Source organism: Cornus florida, unplaced genomic scaffold (genome assembly GCF_030987335.1).
Source record: "Cornus florida cultivar Cherokee Brave unplaced genomic scaffold, ASM3098733v1 CherokeeBrave_3.0.0_Hap2_Chr01, whole genome shotgun sequence".
NCBI lineage: Eukaryota > Viridiplantae > Streptophyta > Magnoliopsida > Cornales > Cornaceae > Cornus > Cornus florida.
The window spans coordinates 13,818,950-13,832,869 of NW_026775571.1; the positions used below are offsets into that span (position 1 = coordinate 13,818,950).

Below are 13,920 nucleotides of genomic sequence, written 5' to 3' on the forward strand. Positions count from 1 at the left end.
TCCGGTGAATTTATGAGGAACTGTCTTCCAATCCTAAGGTTCTTAGATGTTTAAACTAAGTTTCCACGTGTTCCAAAATCTATTAAATTTTCTGTTCAATTACCAAACTCAATTAATACATGGAATTGCAAAAAGAATTTAATACGAGCAGTTTAAGCATTCCTGAGCATCGACTATTGTAGCAAATGAAACTTGCAACGTAAATTAATTTTAGTGCTTCCCAACAGGTTATAGAACTAATTAAAATCATTACTCATCAGTTTACATGAATTAAACAGAAGTTACACAAGGAAGAAATTAAAACAAACAGTACACACGTTACAACTACAATTAGTTTTAAAACAATTGAGGTACAAGAAATCCAGTTTAATTTTAATCCTTAACAGTTCCTTGGAGTTGTGTTAGACATGCAAAGAACAGGAGGCAAAGGGAAGGAGTTAGGATTAGAACTTTCCTACGAGATTTTGAATTAAAATCTCTACGTCGTCTTCTTAAGTTTTCTTGCATAACTAGTTCCCTCTGCTTCCCAGCCTTATCCAAATTTCTCTGCCTTTACTATATTGCGACTAAAATCTTAAACCCTAGGCAGAGCAGTCATCGTATATTTATAGGCCAAATAAATCCTAGGTTCGATTTAAACCCTAATCGACTTACCCGGCCCATAAACCAGCCTATGATATAAACATGTCGGCACATACGTAAAATTTAAACCTAATGTGTAACTATATGAGTGCAACAACAAATACAGTAACGCTAAATAAGAAACAAAAATTAAATTCAATTAAAGAAATTCAATTAAAACAATAAATTAACTAACCCAATAAATTCAATTAAAATAATTAAATAATTAACACAATTAAGTCATAATCTAAATAATTTAAATAATTCACATACAACAAGAAATCAAATAATCAATTAAACAAACCAAATTAACAAATAAACAAATAAAATGCAACTTAAACAATAAATTAAATACCAGAACTATCCTTTTGAAATTAGGGCTATTACAGCATGTTCAGCCTGGCCAACCATGGCCATGCCACATCCCTCAAGCACAACAGAACGTTCCACCTATGAACATTTAGCCAGCCGCACCTGTTCTAGCAAGGCCACCACCTATGGTCATTCCAATGGCTGTTGGGGGGCAACCTTTTCCAAGGGAGCCACTTCTTGACCAAGGAGGAAGGAACCATGGCAGGAACAACTATGTAGATGCCAACCCCTTGCTTATGGCGGGTGGGGGGCATCAAGTGGCCAATCAACCTCAAGGTTGGCCAGACAACAACCTTCCACAACCTATGGCGCTTGATAGAGGCCAATTTACAGAATTCCTTCAACAGGAATTTGGCCTAACTCGAAGGGGTAGAAGGCAAACTTACAGAAAGCCCTATCCAGAGTTCATTGATGAAGTTGAATTTCCAAGGAATTTTAGAATTCCAGAGTTTGCAATGTTCAATGGAGAGGGCGAACAATCCACATTAGAACATATCAGCCGGTTTACTATTCAGTGTGGAGAAGCAGCAGCCAATCTATGGCTGAAGGTACGCTTGTTTCTAAATATACTGACTGGGTATGCTTTCAGGTGGTATTCCAATTTGCCAGCAACCTCTATCCAAAGTTGGCAGTAATTTGAGGATTTATTCCATACTCAATTCTATAGAGCAGAGCTTGAAGTGTCCATGGCAGACCTTTCCAAACTTCATCAACTACCTAGAAAGTCCGTGATGAGCTTCCTTTCCAGATTCAGGTGAGCCAAGTTCAAATGTAATTTGTCTTTGCCGCCGGAAGAATATGCGAAGATGGCTGTGAACGGCCTAGAATTTAAACTTCGCAAGAAGTTTGAAGGTGTACAATTCCATGACTTCTTTGACTTGGCCAGTAGAGTGGCTAAGTATGAAGAGCTCATTCGTGAGGAGCAAGACCGGAAGAGTTCTTCCAAGGGCACTTACTATCGTGATCCAAATTATGAGGTGTATACCACTGAAACTAAAGGGGAGTTTGAAGTAAATGTAACTGACCTCAACATAAAGAAGGCCAATACTTGTGAGGCCTTGACAAAACCAAAGTCAGCCATGGCCAACTTGCAGGCCGCTTCTGGTTCCAAGTGAAAGGGAGCAGGCCCTTCCAAGAGTTATTCTTTTGACATCTCTAAAGCCGAGCAAATTTTTGATTTGCTCATGGCTGACAAGCAATTGATTTTCACAATAGGCCACAAGATGCCATCGGCCTCATAAATGGTCGAGAAAGAGTATTGCAAATTTCACAATTCATGGAGGCATTCCACTAATAATTGTGTGATTTTTTGTAACATAGTGCAAAAGGTGATTGAAGATGGTAGGTTGAAGTTTCCAAAAAAAATAGAAGTCATGGGTGTTGATGAAAATCCTTTCCCCAAGGTTGTTACCACGAACATTACCTCCCTTGCTGCGGAACACCCTAAGAAGAAGGTGGACTTGGCAGAATCAAGAGCTAGTGATAAACTTAAAAGTCCTGACGCTGCTGTATCCATGGAGAAAACGGTGGCAGAGTTGGAAAAATAACTTCGTGAGGCTCAATTAGCCTTAATCCAGCAAGGTTGTTGCCCCAAATGTAAAATTCAGAATGACGGCTGTCATAGAGATGTTTCAAAGGAGAGGCTATCTAATGATGACCGAGGCCAAAAAAGGAAAGTCCATGATCGGCTGACTTTCCAAAAGGTGGAAAACACAGTTACTGTAACCATTCCAGAGAAGGAAAGCTGGGTTCATCCAGAAAGGAAGGCAGTAGAGAGGAAATCTGAAATCCTTCCAAAGAGTTTGGAAAGGAATAGAATTTCTTATCAGCCAAGGTTTCGTCTTAGCAGAAAGTTTGAAAGTAGTAGATGTCAGGACAGATGTTCTAAAGGTGACAGGCATTCCAGGCCAAAAATGGCCTCGGAGGTATGGGTTAGAAGGGAGAGTGAGCATTTTCGACCAAGAATAGTTAGACCTCCAACCTCGCAAAATGAGGGATGGAGAAGGCTTGATTATCCCAAGTTTCCCATTCATGATGACTCTTATATGACTCGCACACAAAAGTGAAGGCAGCAAAGAAAGAGGGTTGATAGAAGAAGGTTATGGGAGAAAGACCATGGCTGGTCTAACTGGCCAAAGAAGACTACTAAGCCGTCACACTTATCAGAACTTCCAGCTAGAGGAAAGGAAAGAGATCCTGATGATTTGCTAGATCTTGATTTAGAGGTTGGAAATTCCTTGACTACAAACAATCCTCCTACGAAAGATAAAACAGATTTGGAAATTCCCAACAGTTCCAATAGCAGCAAGAAAATCTATTTTGGGAGCCTTCCAGGTGAATTTACTTGCAATATGGTAGTGGTTCTTCCTTTGTTTTTTGAGCCTAAGCCAAATCAGCCCAATTCAATGGAAGGAGATGTAGTAGATACAAGTCCTCCCATGGAAAGTCTTGGACAATCTAGTTCTGGGCCAACCATTATAGAACCAAATGATGGTATTCATATAGAAGAGGTCTTTAAAGATGAAGCTGAGCATCTCCAGAAATTAAAGGGGGTTGTGATTGAAGAGAACAGCCCCACGAGGCCAAAGAAAATTGTGTTGGAAAAGCCACCATATGGCATGACTCAGCAGCTCAAACCTTTGTACATCAAGGTGCTAGTGGAAGGAGGGCCCTTAGCAAGAGTTCTGATGGACAATGGTTCGGTATTGAATGTTGTTCCAGTCAATGTTATGCGTATGCTTGGAAAGTCTCATGAAGATATCATTCCACCTGATGTATTCATTAGTGGATTAACGAGAGGAATAGTGAAGATGCAAGGAATCCTATCATTAGAATTAACGGTGGGAGATAGAACTTCCATCAGAGCCTTCTTTGTTATTGAGTCTACAGCGGCCTATAATTTGCTCTTAGGCCGCGAATGGATTCACCCAAATTTTTGTATTCCATCTTCACTTCATCAAATGCTAATATTTTGGGATAGAACTGGCCATTTGTGGTAAGGGTTTACCATGCAGATGCTAAGTTGTAAAGTGAAGAATTCGTTCCAATCAGATTTATTAGAAAGGATAGCAAGGGCCGTCCAAGGAAGGCCACCATGAGAAGAACTCTTACGAAAGAAGATGTAAGGGAGCTTTTCCAAGAAACACCAAGGCCAACAATTCTACCCAAGGCAGGTGTTCAGCACTACATTTCAAACAAAAGTTTTTATAGAAGAGAAACCTAAAGAAAATAGAATATTTGGCCAGGTGGTTAACTGCTGCCTTGCCAGGTTGAAAGCATATCTAGCCGAACTACGGTTGGAAAGGGCTGCTGTTGCTGGTACTTCATTTTCAACCAATATTTTGGAGATTATAGAAGATACTGAAGACAAGTTGGATGTTATCCAGCTGACAGAATTGAAGGCGGCGCCAACGAAGTTAGACGATCTCAAGGCTGAAGTACAAGATCCACTTTTGGAAGTTAATCTTGGAACAGAATAGGACCCTCGGCCTACCTACATCAGTAAGCTTTTGGAACCGACCTTTAGAGAAGAATTGATTTCCTTACTTGAAGAATACAAAGATTGCTTTGCATGGACATATGAGGAAATGCCAGGACTTTCCAGAGAGCTGGTAGAGCATAAGTTGCCAATTAAGGAAGGTTTCAAGCCTTTCAAGCAGCCTCCAAGAAGAATGTCCCAAGAAGTTGTTCTAAAGGTCAAAGAAGAGATAGAAAGGCTACATAAGGCTGGTTTTATAAGAACCGCCAGGTATGTTGACTGGATTTCCAACATAGTTCGAGTTATTAAGAAAAATGGCAAGCTAAGGGTATATATGGATTTTCAGAATATCAATCTTGCAACTCCAAAAGATGAATACCCCATGCCTGTTACTGACCAATTGGTAGACTCTGCTGCCAAGAATGAAATTCTTTCATTCATAGATGGGCATTCTGGATACAACCAGATTTATATTATGGAAGAAGACATTGCCAAGACGACTTTCAGATGTCCAAGATCCATTGGAACCTTTGAATGGGTAGTCATGCCATTTAGATTGAAGAATGCTGGAATAACATATCAAAGTGCTATGAATACCATTTTCCATGACATGATTGGCCATTTCTTGGAAGTCTACATTGATGATGTAGTCATTAAATCCTCGGCCAAGGCTTAACATCTCTATAATTTAAAGATGGCTTTTGAAAGAATGAGGCAGCACAAGTTGAAGATGAATCCTTTGAAGTGTGCCTTTGGGGTTTCAGTTGGAAATTTCCTGGGTTTTCTAGTCCACCAAAAAGGTATTGAAGTAGACCAAAATAAAGCAAAGGCAATTATTGAAGCAAAGCCACTAGCCACTAAGAAAGAACTACAAAGGTTTCTTGGCCAGGTTGGATATTTGAGGACATTCATTGCCAACGATGCTGGAAAGACTCATGTTTTCTCCCCATTGTTAAAATTGAAAGGTGTTGAGGATTTCAAGTGGACAGAACAGCACCAGCAAGCCTTTGAAGGTCTGAAAAGCTACCTGGCCAATCCTCCAGTAATGATGCCTCCAATCAAGAAGCGGCCTTTAAAATTATACTTATCGACCGCTGACGAATCCATTAGAACTCATCTAACCCAAAACAATGAGTGGGGAAAGGAGCAAGCCATCTATTATCTAAGTAGGGTGCTCACTCCAGTGGAATATAGGTATACTTCTATTAAAAAGTTGTGCCTTTCCTTATACTATGCGGCTATGAAGTTAAGAACCTATATGTTGCCAGTGGTCGTGTATATCATTTCTCAAATAGATTTGATTAAGTATATGCTTTCAAGGCCTTTGATCACTGGACGTATTGGAAAGTGGTCATTGGCCTTAATGGAGTTTTCCTTCAAGTATATTCCACAAAAGGCAGTCAAAGGAAGAGCGGTGGCAGGATTTCTAGCAGACCATCCTTCCACCAAGATTGATTCAGAAATATGTGATGAGGTGGATAATCTCTACCTTAATTATACATCTTGGACTCTCATGTTTGATGGATCAACCACTCATGATGGAGGAGGAGCTGGAATAGTCATCATTTCACCGAAGGGGAGAAAATCTACATTTTCTTTTTTCGTGGATTTCAAGTGTACAAATAACCAAGCTGAGTTTGAGGTGTTAATTATTGGGCTAGAAATCTTATTGGAGCTAAAAGTGGAGAAGGTCCAGATTATTGGAGATTCAAATTTGATACTCAGCCAACTTTCTGAAGAATATAGGTGTTTTAATTGGCATTTGAGGCCTTTCCATTCTTTGGCCTTAGAATTACTTTGCCAGTTTGATGACTTCCAACTCAAATATTGGCCAAGACATTTAAATATAGAGGCTGATGATTTAGCACAGCTAGCTTCCAGAGTGAAGGTCCCACCAGGTGTAGAAGAAACTTTGATCACAATCAAAAGAAGGACTCTTCCTTCTATAGAGTCACGGTATGAGATGCCAGGTCGTTTCCAAGCTGATGAGCCAAAAAGGATCATGCCTACCAAGAAAACATGGGAGATTTTCAATGTTGCTATAGATGGCTTAGACTTGGAAGATTGGAGAACACCAATTATCCATTTTTTGCAGGAGCCTAGTACCAACGTGGACAAGAGAATTCAGCTTTTGGCACCTCATTATATTCTGATTGACGGAGATCTCTACAAAAAGAGTAAAGAAGATGGACTTTTGCTCAGATGCCTTGGCAAGGATGAATCCATGAGAGTAATGGAAGAATCGCACCTTGGAATATGCGGAGCACACCTAGCTGGAATCAAGATGAGGTGGCTTCTTAGAAGGTACGGTTTACTATTGAAAAGGCATATTAAAAGACTGCATAGAGTTTACAAAAACCTGCATTGCATGTCAAGAACATGGCCCGCTCTAGAGAGTTCCAGCTATAAACATGCAGCCAATAGTAAAAATATATCCATTCAAAAGGTGGGCTTTAGACTTCATTGGAAAGTTAAGGCCGCCATCTGCAGATGGTCATACTTATATGGTAGTTACAACAGATTATTTCACTAAGTGGGTGGAGGCCATTCCATTAAAGACTTGTGAGCAACCAACAGTCATCAATTTCATCAAGAAGCACATTATACACAGATTCGGGATTCCAGAGACTCTTACTACAGATAGAAGCCTTTCCTTAATTGGAAGTGAGGTCATTGACTATTGTGCTGAATGTGGCATTCAAGTAATCAGTTCTACTCCATATTTTGCCCAAGCAAATGGACAGGCAGAAGCTTCCAATAAAGTAATTCTTAACATCCTTAAAAAGATGATTGAGAATCATCCAAGGGAGTAGCATCACCTACTTTCTGAGGCCCTTTGGGCTTACAAGAATTCAAAAAGGTCAAGTACAGGTGTCACACCATATATGCTTACATATGGACATGATGCCGTTCTTCCAATAGAAATGACCATTAGGTCTGCAATGGTGGCTTTCCAAAATAAGCTAACTCCAGTAGAGTACAACCAGGCCATGTTGGTGGAATTGGAAGATCTTGATAAAGTCCGTCTTAATGCCTTAGACATATTATTGCTCAAAAGAAAAAAGTCATGCGGGCATATAACAAGAAGGTTAAGGCAAAGACATTTATTGAAGGGGACTTGGTATGGCAAGTCAAATTTCCACCTGGGGTTAAAACCTTGGAATATGGAAAATGGACACCTAACTAGGATGGTCCTTACTTGGTGGAAAAAGTCCTTAGAAAAGGGGCTTATAGATTGATGGATATAGATGGAGGGTCCCATAAACACCCAGTGAATGGTGTATACTTGAAAGAGTATCACCCTTCCATCTATGAAGACTGGAAAGCTACAGTCATTCTACCAGTCACGTAATGTGGCTGGTAAAGTCTTTTCCAAGTAAACCAGAAAGTTGGAAAGGAGGCATGTTGGCCATTCTTTGGCCATTCTGGTAGTCAAGATAAAACGAAGGAAAGATTTATTCCAAGAAGTGGCTAAGAACTTGGAAAAGTACATTAGCTAAAGTTATGAAGTGGACTTAGTTGTATTTCCAATATCAGCTAATTTCCAAAGACTTCAGTACGAAAGCGGCTACACTACATGGTCCAAGTTTCGTTCAAACTGGAAATCGTTTGTCTTGCTTGTATATACATGCATTTCCATTATGGTAATTTCTTTTATTTCTCTAAATTCCTTTGTTGTGGAAAGCCGTTTATGGCTATGCCTTATTGTTAATATATATGAAGGAATCTTCCAGTTTCAGTGACTTAGACATTTCTTTTCATAAAAACGGTTAAAGAGGCACATGTGATGGATTGAGAAATAAAACATCATTCCATTAGATACTTGATTTCTTTACAAAAGCCCAAAAATGGCCACTTAAACCTAGAGTTAGCCATACAAGTGATTCCAAAAAAAAGTATCTACTATTTATTTCCTACCACCATCCATTACACCATAATTTTCAAAACAACCACATAGAAAAAACCATCTGGGATCAAATAGAGGCAAGAGCACCTCCAACTTCCATCCAAATTTTCCTTGCTTCACGAAGAGTGGCCAATGCTCTAACCTTAGCTTCTTCAAATTTGGGAAATTTTTCAACCCGTTTTTCCCATTCCTTCGATAAAGGTTCAGATGCATTTATAAGGGCACTAGCTGTTTGGTCCAACTCAAATTCTTCACGTTCCACTTGTTCCAACTCTCTTTGAATCTTGGCCAGTTCTTTATTCAAGCTTTCTTTCTTGTCCATAAGCTTTTCAGCTCGTTCTTTGATTTCTGGGTAGGGTTCTAATGAGAGTTGGAAATCTTCAAGAGCTTTATCTTTGAGCTTGGCTTCTTTATCACATTCAGAAATTGTGGAAGTACTGGAGTTTACATGGGTGATGATGAATTGGAGTTGGTGTTGCAGTTTGGTTAAAGAAGCTTGGATGGATTTCGGAAATTCAAGGTGTTTCTTGAGGGTCACTATAGTGCTGGCCAAACTTTGGTGAAAAGATAACACATCTTCTACATCATGGGCAAGGTAAGAGAATAATTTTCCTTTGGCCGCAGTTATAGCATCATCTGAGGTTCCTAGAAGCATGAGAACACTGGCACTTAAGGTGGAAGTACTGGAAGATTTGGTGGCCTTGATCACTTTATAAAGATCGGCCAAAGCTAGAAGAGCTCTTCTTTGCACCATAAAGGAAGTTAAGGAAGGAGTGGACTAAAATGACAGCAACTTTGTATTAGATAGAAAGAAAGAAAGGAGGCGAAGTTTAGAAGTATGAAAGTTTGCCTCTAGAATGGAAGGAACTTGGCCTGTAGAAGTTCCACCAGTTTTGGAAGGGATAGATACTCCAGTCGTGGAAGTTGGAATGGGCAGACTTTCTTCTTTTTTGTTGGTCAAACTTTCTATAATTGAAGCTTGAAGGGCTAAATCCTCTCCTTGGGCAATTCCTCTCCTTGGGCAATTTGTTGGTCCAAATGGATATTCGTGAAGTTGTGTCCCATAGAAGAGCCCTGTTAGTTAAAGTTAGAGGAAATTTATAAGCATTTTTTAGCAACGAAGTTGGAAAGAAGTGAGAATAGAGACTTACCAAAACAATTTCTTTGTTTGGTTTGGTTTTTTGTACTTTTAAGAGTCTCTAGGCTGTTGGAATTCTTCTGTTTTTTCTAGATCAGTCATGATTTTTCTCTTTGCTTTTCCAACAATCTTTCCAGAAGGGCTGCGCATTTTAAGGGCTTTGCTAGAATGTTGAGTAGCGGTTTGACCCTTGGAAATACCAACTTCTTCATTAGAGGAATCTTCATCGGAAGAGGAGAATTGGGGTTGAAATTCTTTTTTGACAATAGCTAGTCCCTGCAATAGGAAATGTAAGTAAGGCAAGAATCTAGGAAAACTAAGTACATTCGCATTGAAATACCTAAGGAGTCTTTCCTTTTCCTTTTGCTTTGTACAAAGCATCTTCCTCTTCTTCCTGTATTTCCTCTTCAACTTCTTCTTCTTCCTCTTCGTCATAGCTTGAGGAAAGACTTTCAATACTTACGTCACCACTTTCGGCTATACCCTCAATCTTGCTAGTCACTGTAGTAGCTTTCTCTCCACCTTTATCCTCCTCACTTTCTTCGAGTACTTCCTCTTCTCCATCTGAAATTTACCAAGTCTCAGTATATGGAAGATTGATGGATTTCATAAGAAAAGATGGAAAATGGAGTTTACAGTGAATATAGTTATACCTGGAGATAAAGGCTTGAAAGAAGCTAGTATGGAATCACAGACAGTTTTATGATTCTTTGTCCGGGTGGAAGAAATGTAAGTTGACCACCATACATCGAATTCATTGGTGGACTGAGGCTTGCTGGTATGGCCTTAGAAGTTAAAAGTAGCTCTTTCTGCTACATAAGCTTGATCAATTGCTGTGAATTGCTCAACATCTATGAGACGAACACGTTGGTCAAAGAATCTGTTATAAGATTTGTAAGGCGGTAAAGGAATCATCTGGGTTTGCCTTGCCAGCTGGGCTGGATTATAGAACTAAACACCGCAGAAGCTATTCTTTAGAGTAGGTTGGGCAATGCTATAATGGAGGTCACGAGTAAGAAGAAAACTGGCCGAAATATTTTTCCAATCTTCAGAATGTTTTTTGGTAGACACTCTAGGAGATAGAACCAACCATGATGGCATGCGACCAATGGCGGTGAATGGATCAAAGAAATCATCATTACCAATCTCACATTGATTGTAGAAATACTCGAAGTTCTCAGCAAAGCTGAAAGGAGAAGGATCTGCTGTTGCCAAGGAATGGCACAGAAGGGATTTTCCAGTTGGAGTGATTAGGGGTGAAGTTCTATTTTAGAAGTACACTTTAAGCCACATCTGGAATAACCAGAAGGGACCTTAGAACCTTAAAAACTTTGAAGTAAGAAGGCCATGAAGGCCTTTGTATAAGTGGGAAAGCACAAGGGGAGCTAATGCCAAATCTCCATTTCTGGCTAGGGAAACCGTTACTTGAACAAAGTCTTTTGTGACTTGGCCAGATGGAACACACAGCAAATGGACAGAAAGCCAACAAATCAAGAAAGCAATGTGCTCATCTTCTTGAACTGGGCCGGTTTTGTTACAGTGTTTAATAAAAGGGAAATAGGAGGAGATAAATTTCTTACTTCCAGTGGTTTTGGTAGGAAAAAGGAATTATTCAATAAAGAGGGTGGCGCTTACATCATCTCCATGGGGTTTAAGACTTGTAATGCAACAAATATCTCTCAAAGTGGGGGACATCATTCCATATTTGAGATGCAGGGAATTGGTGGTTGAAGACCAAAAGAAAAGAGCTGGAAAGAGGAGGTTCGGATCAAGTGTAATGGAGGACTTACTGATTTGGATAATGTCATAGATGCCCTGTTTCTTCCATTGTGAAGAGATTTTTTCGTCCTTGGAAAGTTGATTCACCCATGAAGACCAGGATGAACGATATGTTGGCCAGTTTCTTATGTTGAATGAGGACTTCACTTTTTTCCCTTTTTTTGAAATAAGAGGGAACTCTGAATCAAAAGGGAGAGGGGACTTACCGGAAGGATAAAATTTGGCTAATTCAGAGGGGGCTACACTGGTAAATGCTGGACCCAATCCAACTAAGGAATCTTTGAAGTGAATCAGAGGTTTAAGATGAAGTCTAGTAGGATTTAAAGACTTCAAGAGTCCTTGAACTTGGTGACTATGGCTTCGGGTCTTGACTTTAGTTTGAATAGAAGGAGCTGGCAGGGATGAGCTAGTAGTTGGCTTGGAAGGTTTCTTAAGGGCCATGGTCTGTAATTTTTCGTAGGTGAAGATTTCCTTTAGGGTTTCAGAAGATAGAAGGAAAGTTGTTGGTAAACGATAAGGATGGAGAAAATATATATAGCAACAACAAGAGAAGTATTAAGGTCTAAAATACGCCTTTTGAGGGTGAGTAGTTAAAGGATTTCAAAATTTAAAAGGAGTAATAACTAGGATTGTGAAGTTTAACAGCTTTTAGCCGTAAATGGATAGGATTTTTTTTGAGATACGAGATCATCGATGGAAGGGTTTGTTTGTAGAGGAAGCCGAGGGAACAGCCACGTGTTATAAGGTTTGTTTCTTTTTAATGATTATCTTGAGTTTTCCAAGGGTCCAAGGCGTGTTAACACGGAGTTGGGTATGAATTTTGAAATTCGAAAAAAGTAAAAGTCAAGAGATTTTTATGGGAGTCATCTTTTGGGGGCGCATAATTACTTAGGAGATTGACGGTTTGAAGTAATTAATATGATGGAAGCCGAGGAGTCTAATTGTGTTAAGTATTGAATAATCATGATAGTGGTATGTTGTTCCATAATTTTACCCATTGGAAAGAAGACAAGTGGCGAGTTTTAACAAGCTTACCATATTGGTTTAGTGTTCTAATAATTCAAGAATATGAGAATGTGACGTGGAATTGTTAAGATGGTATATTAATAGAAAAGAGTAACATGGCATGTCTCAATGGAACTTGCCATGTCAGAGTGTAATACTGATAAATATTCCTTTGGAATATTAATACTACGGGGAATTAAAAGGGAGTGGTGAGTCCCACTGGATGTAATGTCCTAAAAGAATAAGAAGATTGCATGAAGTTATTACCATGAGTGCAACCTCATGAGAAAGATAAAGTCAAACATTCAGCCAACCAATAATTTATCAACACATGGCGAGCTTTATTAAACTTGCCACGGTAGATTAATTCAATTGGAATTTATTTGGAAGATCCTATTTTTATAGGATACCAATTAAATGGATATTCTCCATTTTTTAGACCAAAGTTAACCAAGTCAAAAAAACGGAACGTGGAAGCAGTATTATCTCCTTATTTTTAGGAGACAATCAGCAACTGCCCAAGCTAGGTCAACCTCTGTTGCTAAAATCAGCAGGACGTGAGAATTAAGTTTATTTCTATAGATCTATATATACAAATTTATATATCTAACCCATGATGGAGTGATTATCGTGAGTCCATGACGCCTTGAATTCTAATGAGGCAAGGTTGAAGAGAGATTGCTAGAATTAGGGAAGTGCACCACAACCATGATGCCATGAAATAAATATGGAAGTGTCAGCCTAAAGTCCAGAAATTGTGGTCTGCAGAAAGAAAGGAAGTAGGTTGTGTTGACCTTGAATCAAAGGTTTTTGATAATCATAATTCATTAATGATGTTCTATGATTACTAATGTCTTCTTGAGTGAAATTACAGAGCGAAGCATTCATCAAAACAAGCACTACAATACAAGGACAAAACTGAAGAAGCAACACTAAGGCATGAGCAAAGGACCAAGCAATCAAAAGTCAAAGTCAAGTCATCACAAGACATCAAAATGGGGTTAACTAGGTTGGTGAGTTTCTTAGGAAGCTTTGTTAAAGTGTATATGAATATTTTGAAGCTCAAACTCTCCAACATTATGCATATCATCTCAATTACCATGACTAAGGAACAAAGGACTTAAGCATATCCTTATCTAAAAATGTGAATCCATTTCGGTCTACCGAAATGAAAAGCACTTGTGTATTAGTCTACCGAAATGAACCAAGAGTTAGGATCAAAGCTTCAAGTCATTTTGGTTTACCGAAATAAATCATCATTTCATTTCGGTCTACCGAAATAAATATACAGATCCAACTAATAGTTATTTCGGTCGACCGAAATAACTAAGAGTTCACTTCGGTCTACCGAAATAGATATACCGAGAGGGTGAAGTTTAATCCTGAAACTATTTTGGCTGACCGAAATAAACATGGGTTCCTCTTCGGTCTACCGAAGCTAAAGTACTGAGAAGGGTGTCCAAACAGAAAACCATTTTAGACGACCGAAACTCAAGGGAGTTTCACTTCGGTCGACTGAAGCTGCGCATTTCAAAATTCTAACAGGCATTTCTGTCTTGGGGTGTGTGTCCAACAGCTAGAAAAATATCAGACATCATCTGAAAGTGTATATAATGACTG

The 13,920-nt window shown here is 39.2% G+C and overlaps 1 protein-coding gene across 1 annotated transcript; it reads left to right on the top strand.

The window, feature by feature from the left end:
- Nucleotides 1-5,165: 5,165 nt before the first annotated feature.
- Nucleotides 5,166-7,284, top strand: LOC132269364 (uncharacterized). Its single transcript, XM_059770532.1, has 2 exons — nucleotides 5,166-6,775; nucleotides 6,918-7,284. Exons 1-2 carry the CDS (start codon nucleotides 5,166-5,168, stop codon nucleotides 7,282-7,284), a joined length of 1,977 nt encoding a protein of 658 aa, XP_059626515.1.
- Nucleotides 7,285-13,920: the final 6,636 nt, after the last annotated feature.

Coding starts and splice junctions, on each gene's coding strand:
- LOC132269364 (XM_059770532.1), top strand. CDS start 5,166: ATGGCTTTTGAAAGAATGAGGCAGCACAAGTTGAAGATGAATCCTTTG. Junction 6,776..6,917: donor ATGAGGTGGCTTCTTAGAAG/GTACGGTTTACT, acceptor TCCATTCAAAAG/GTGGGCTTTAGACTTCATTG.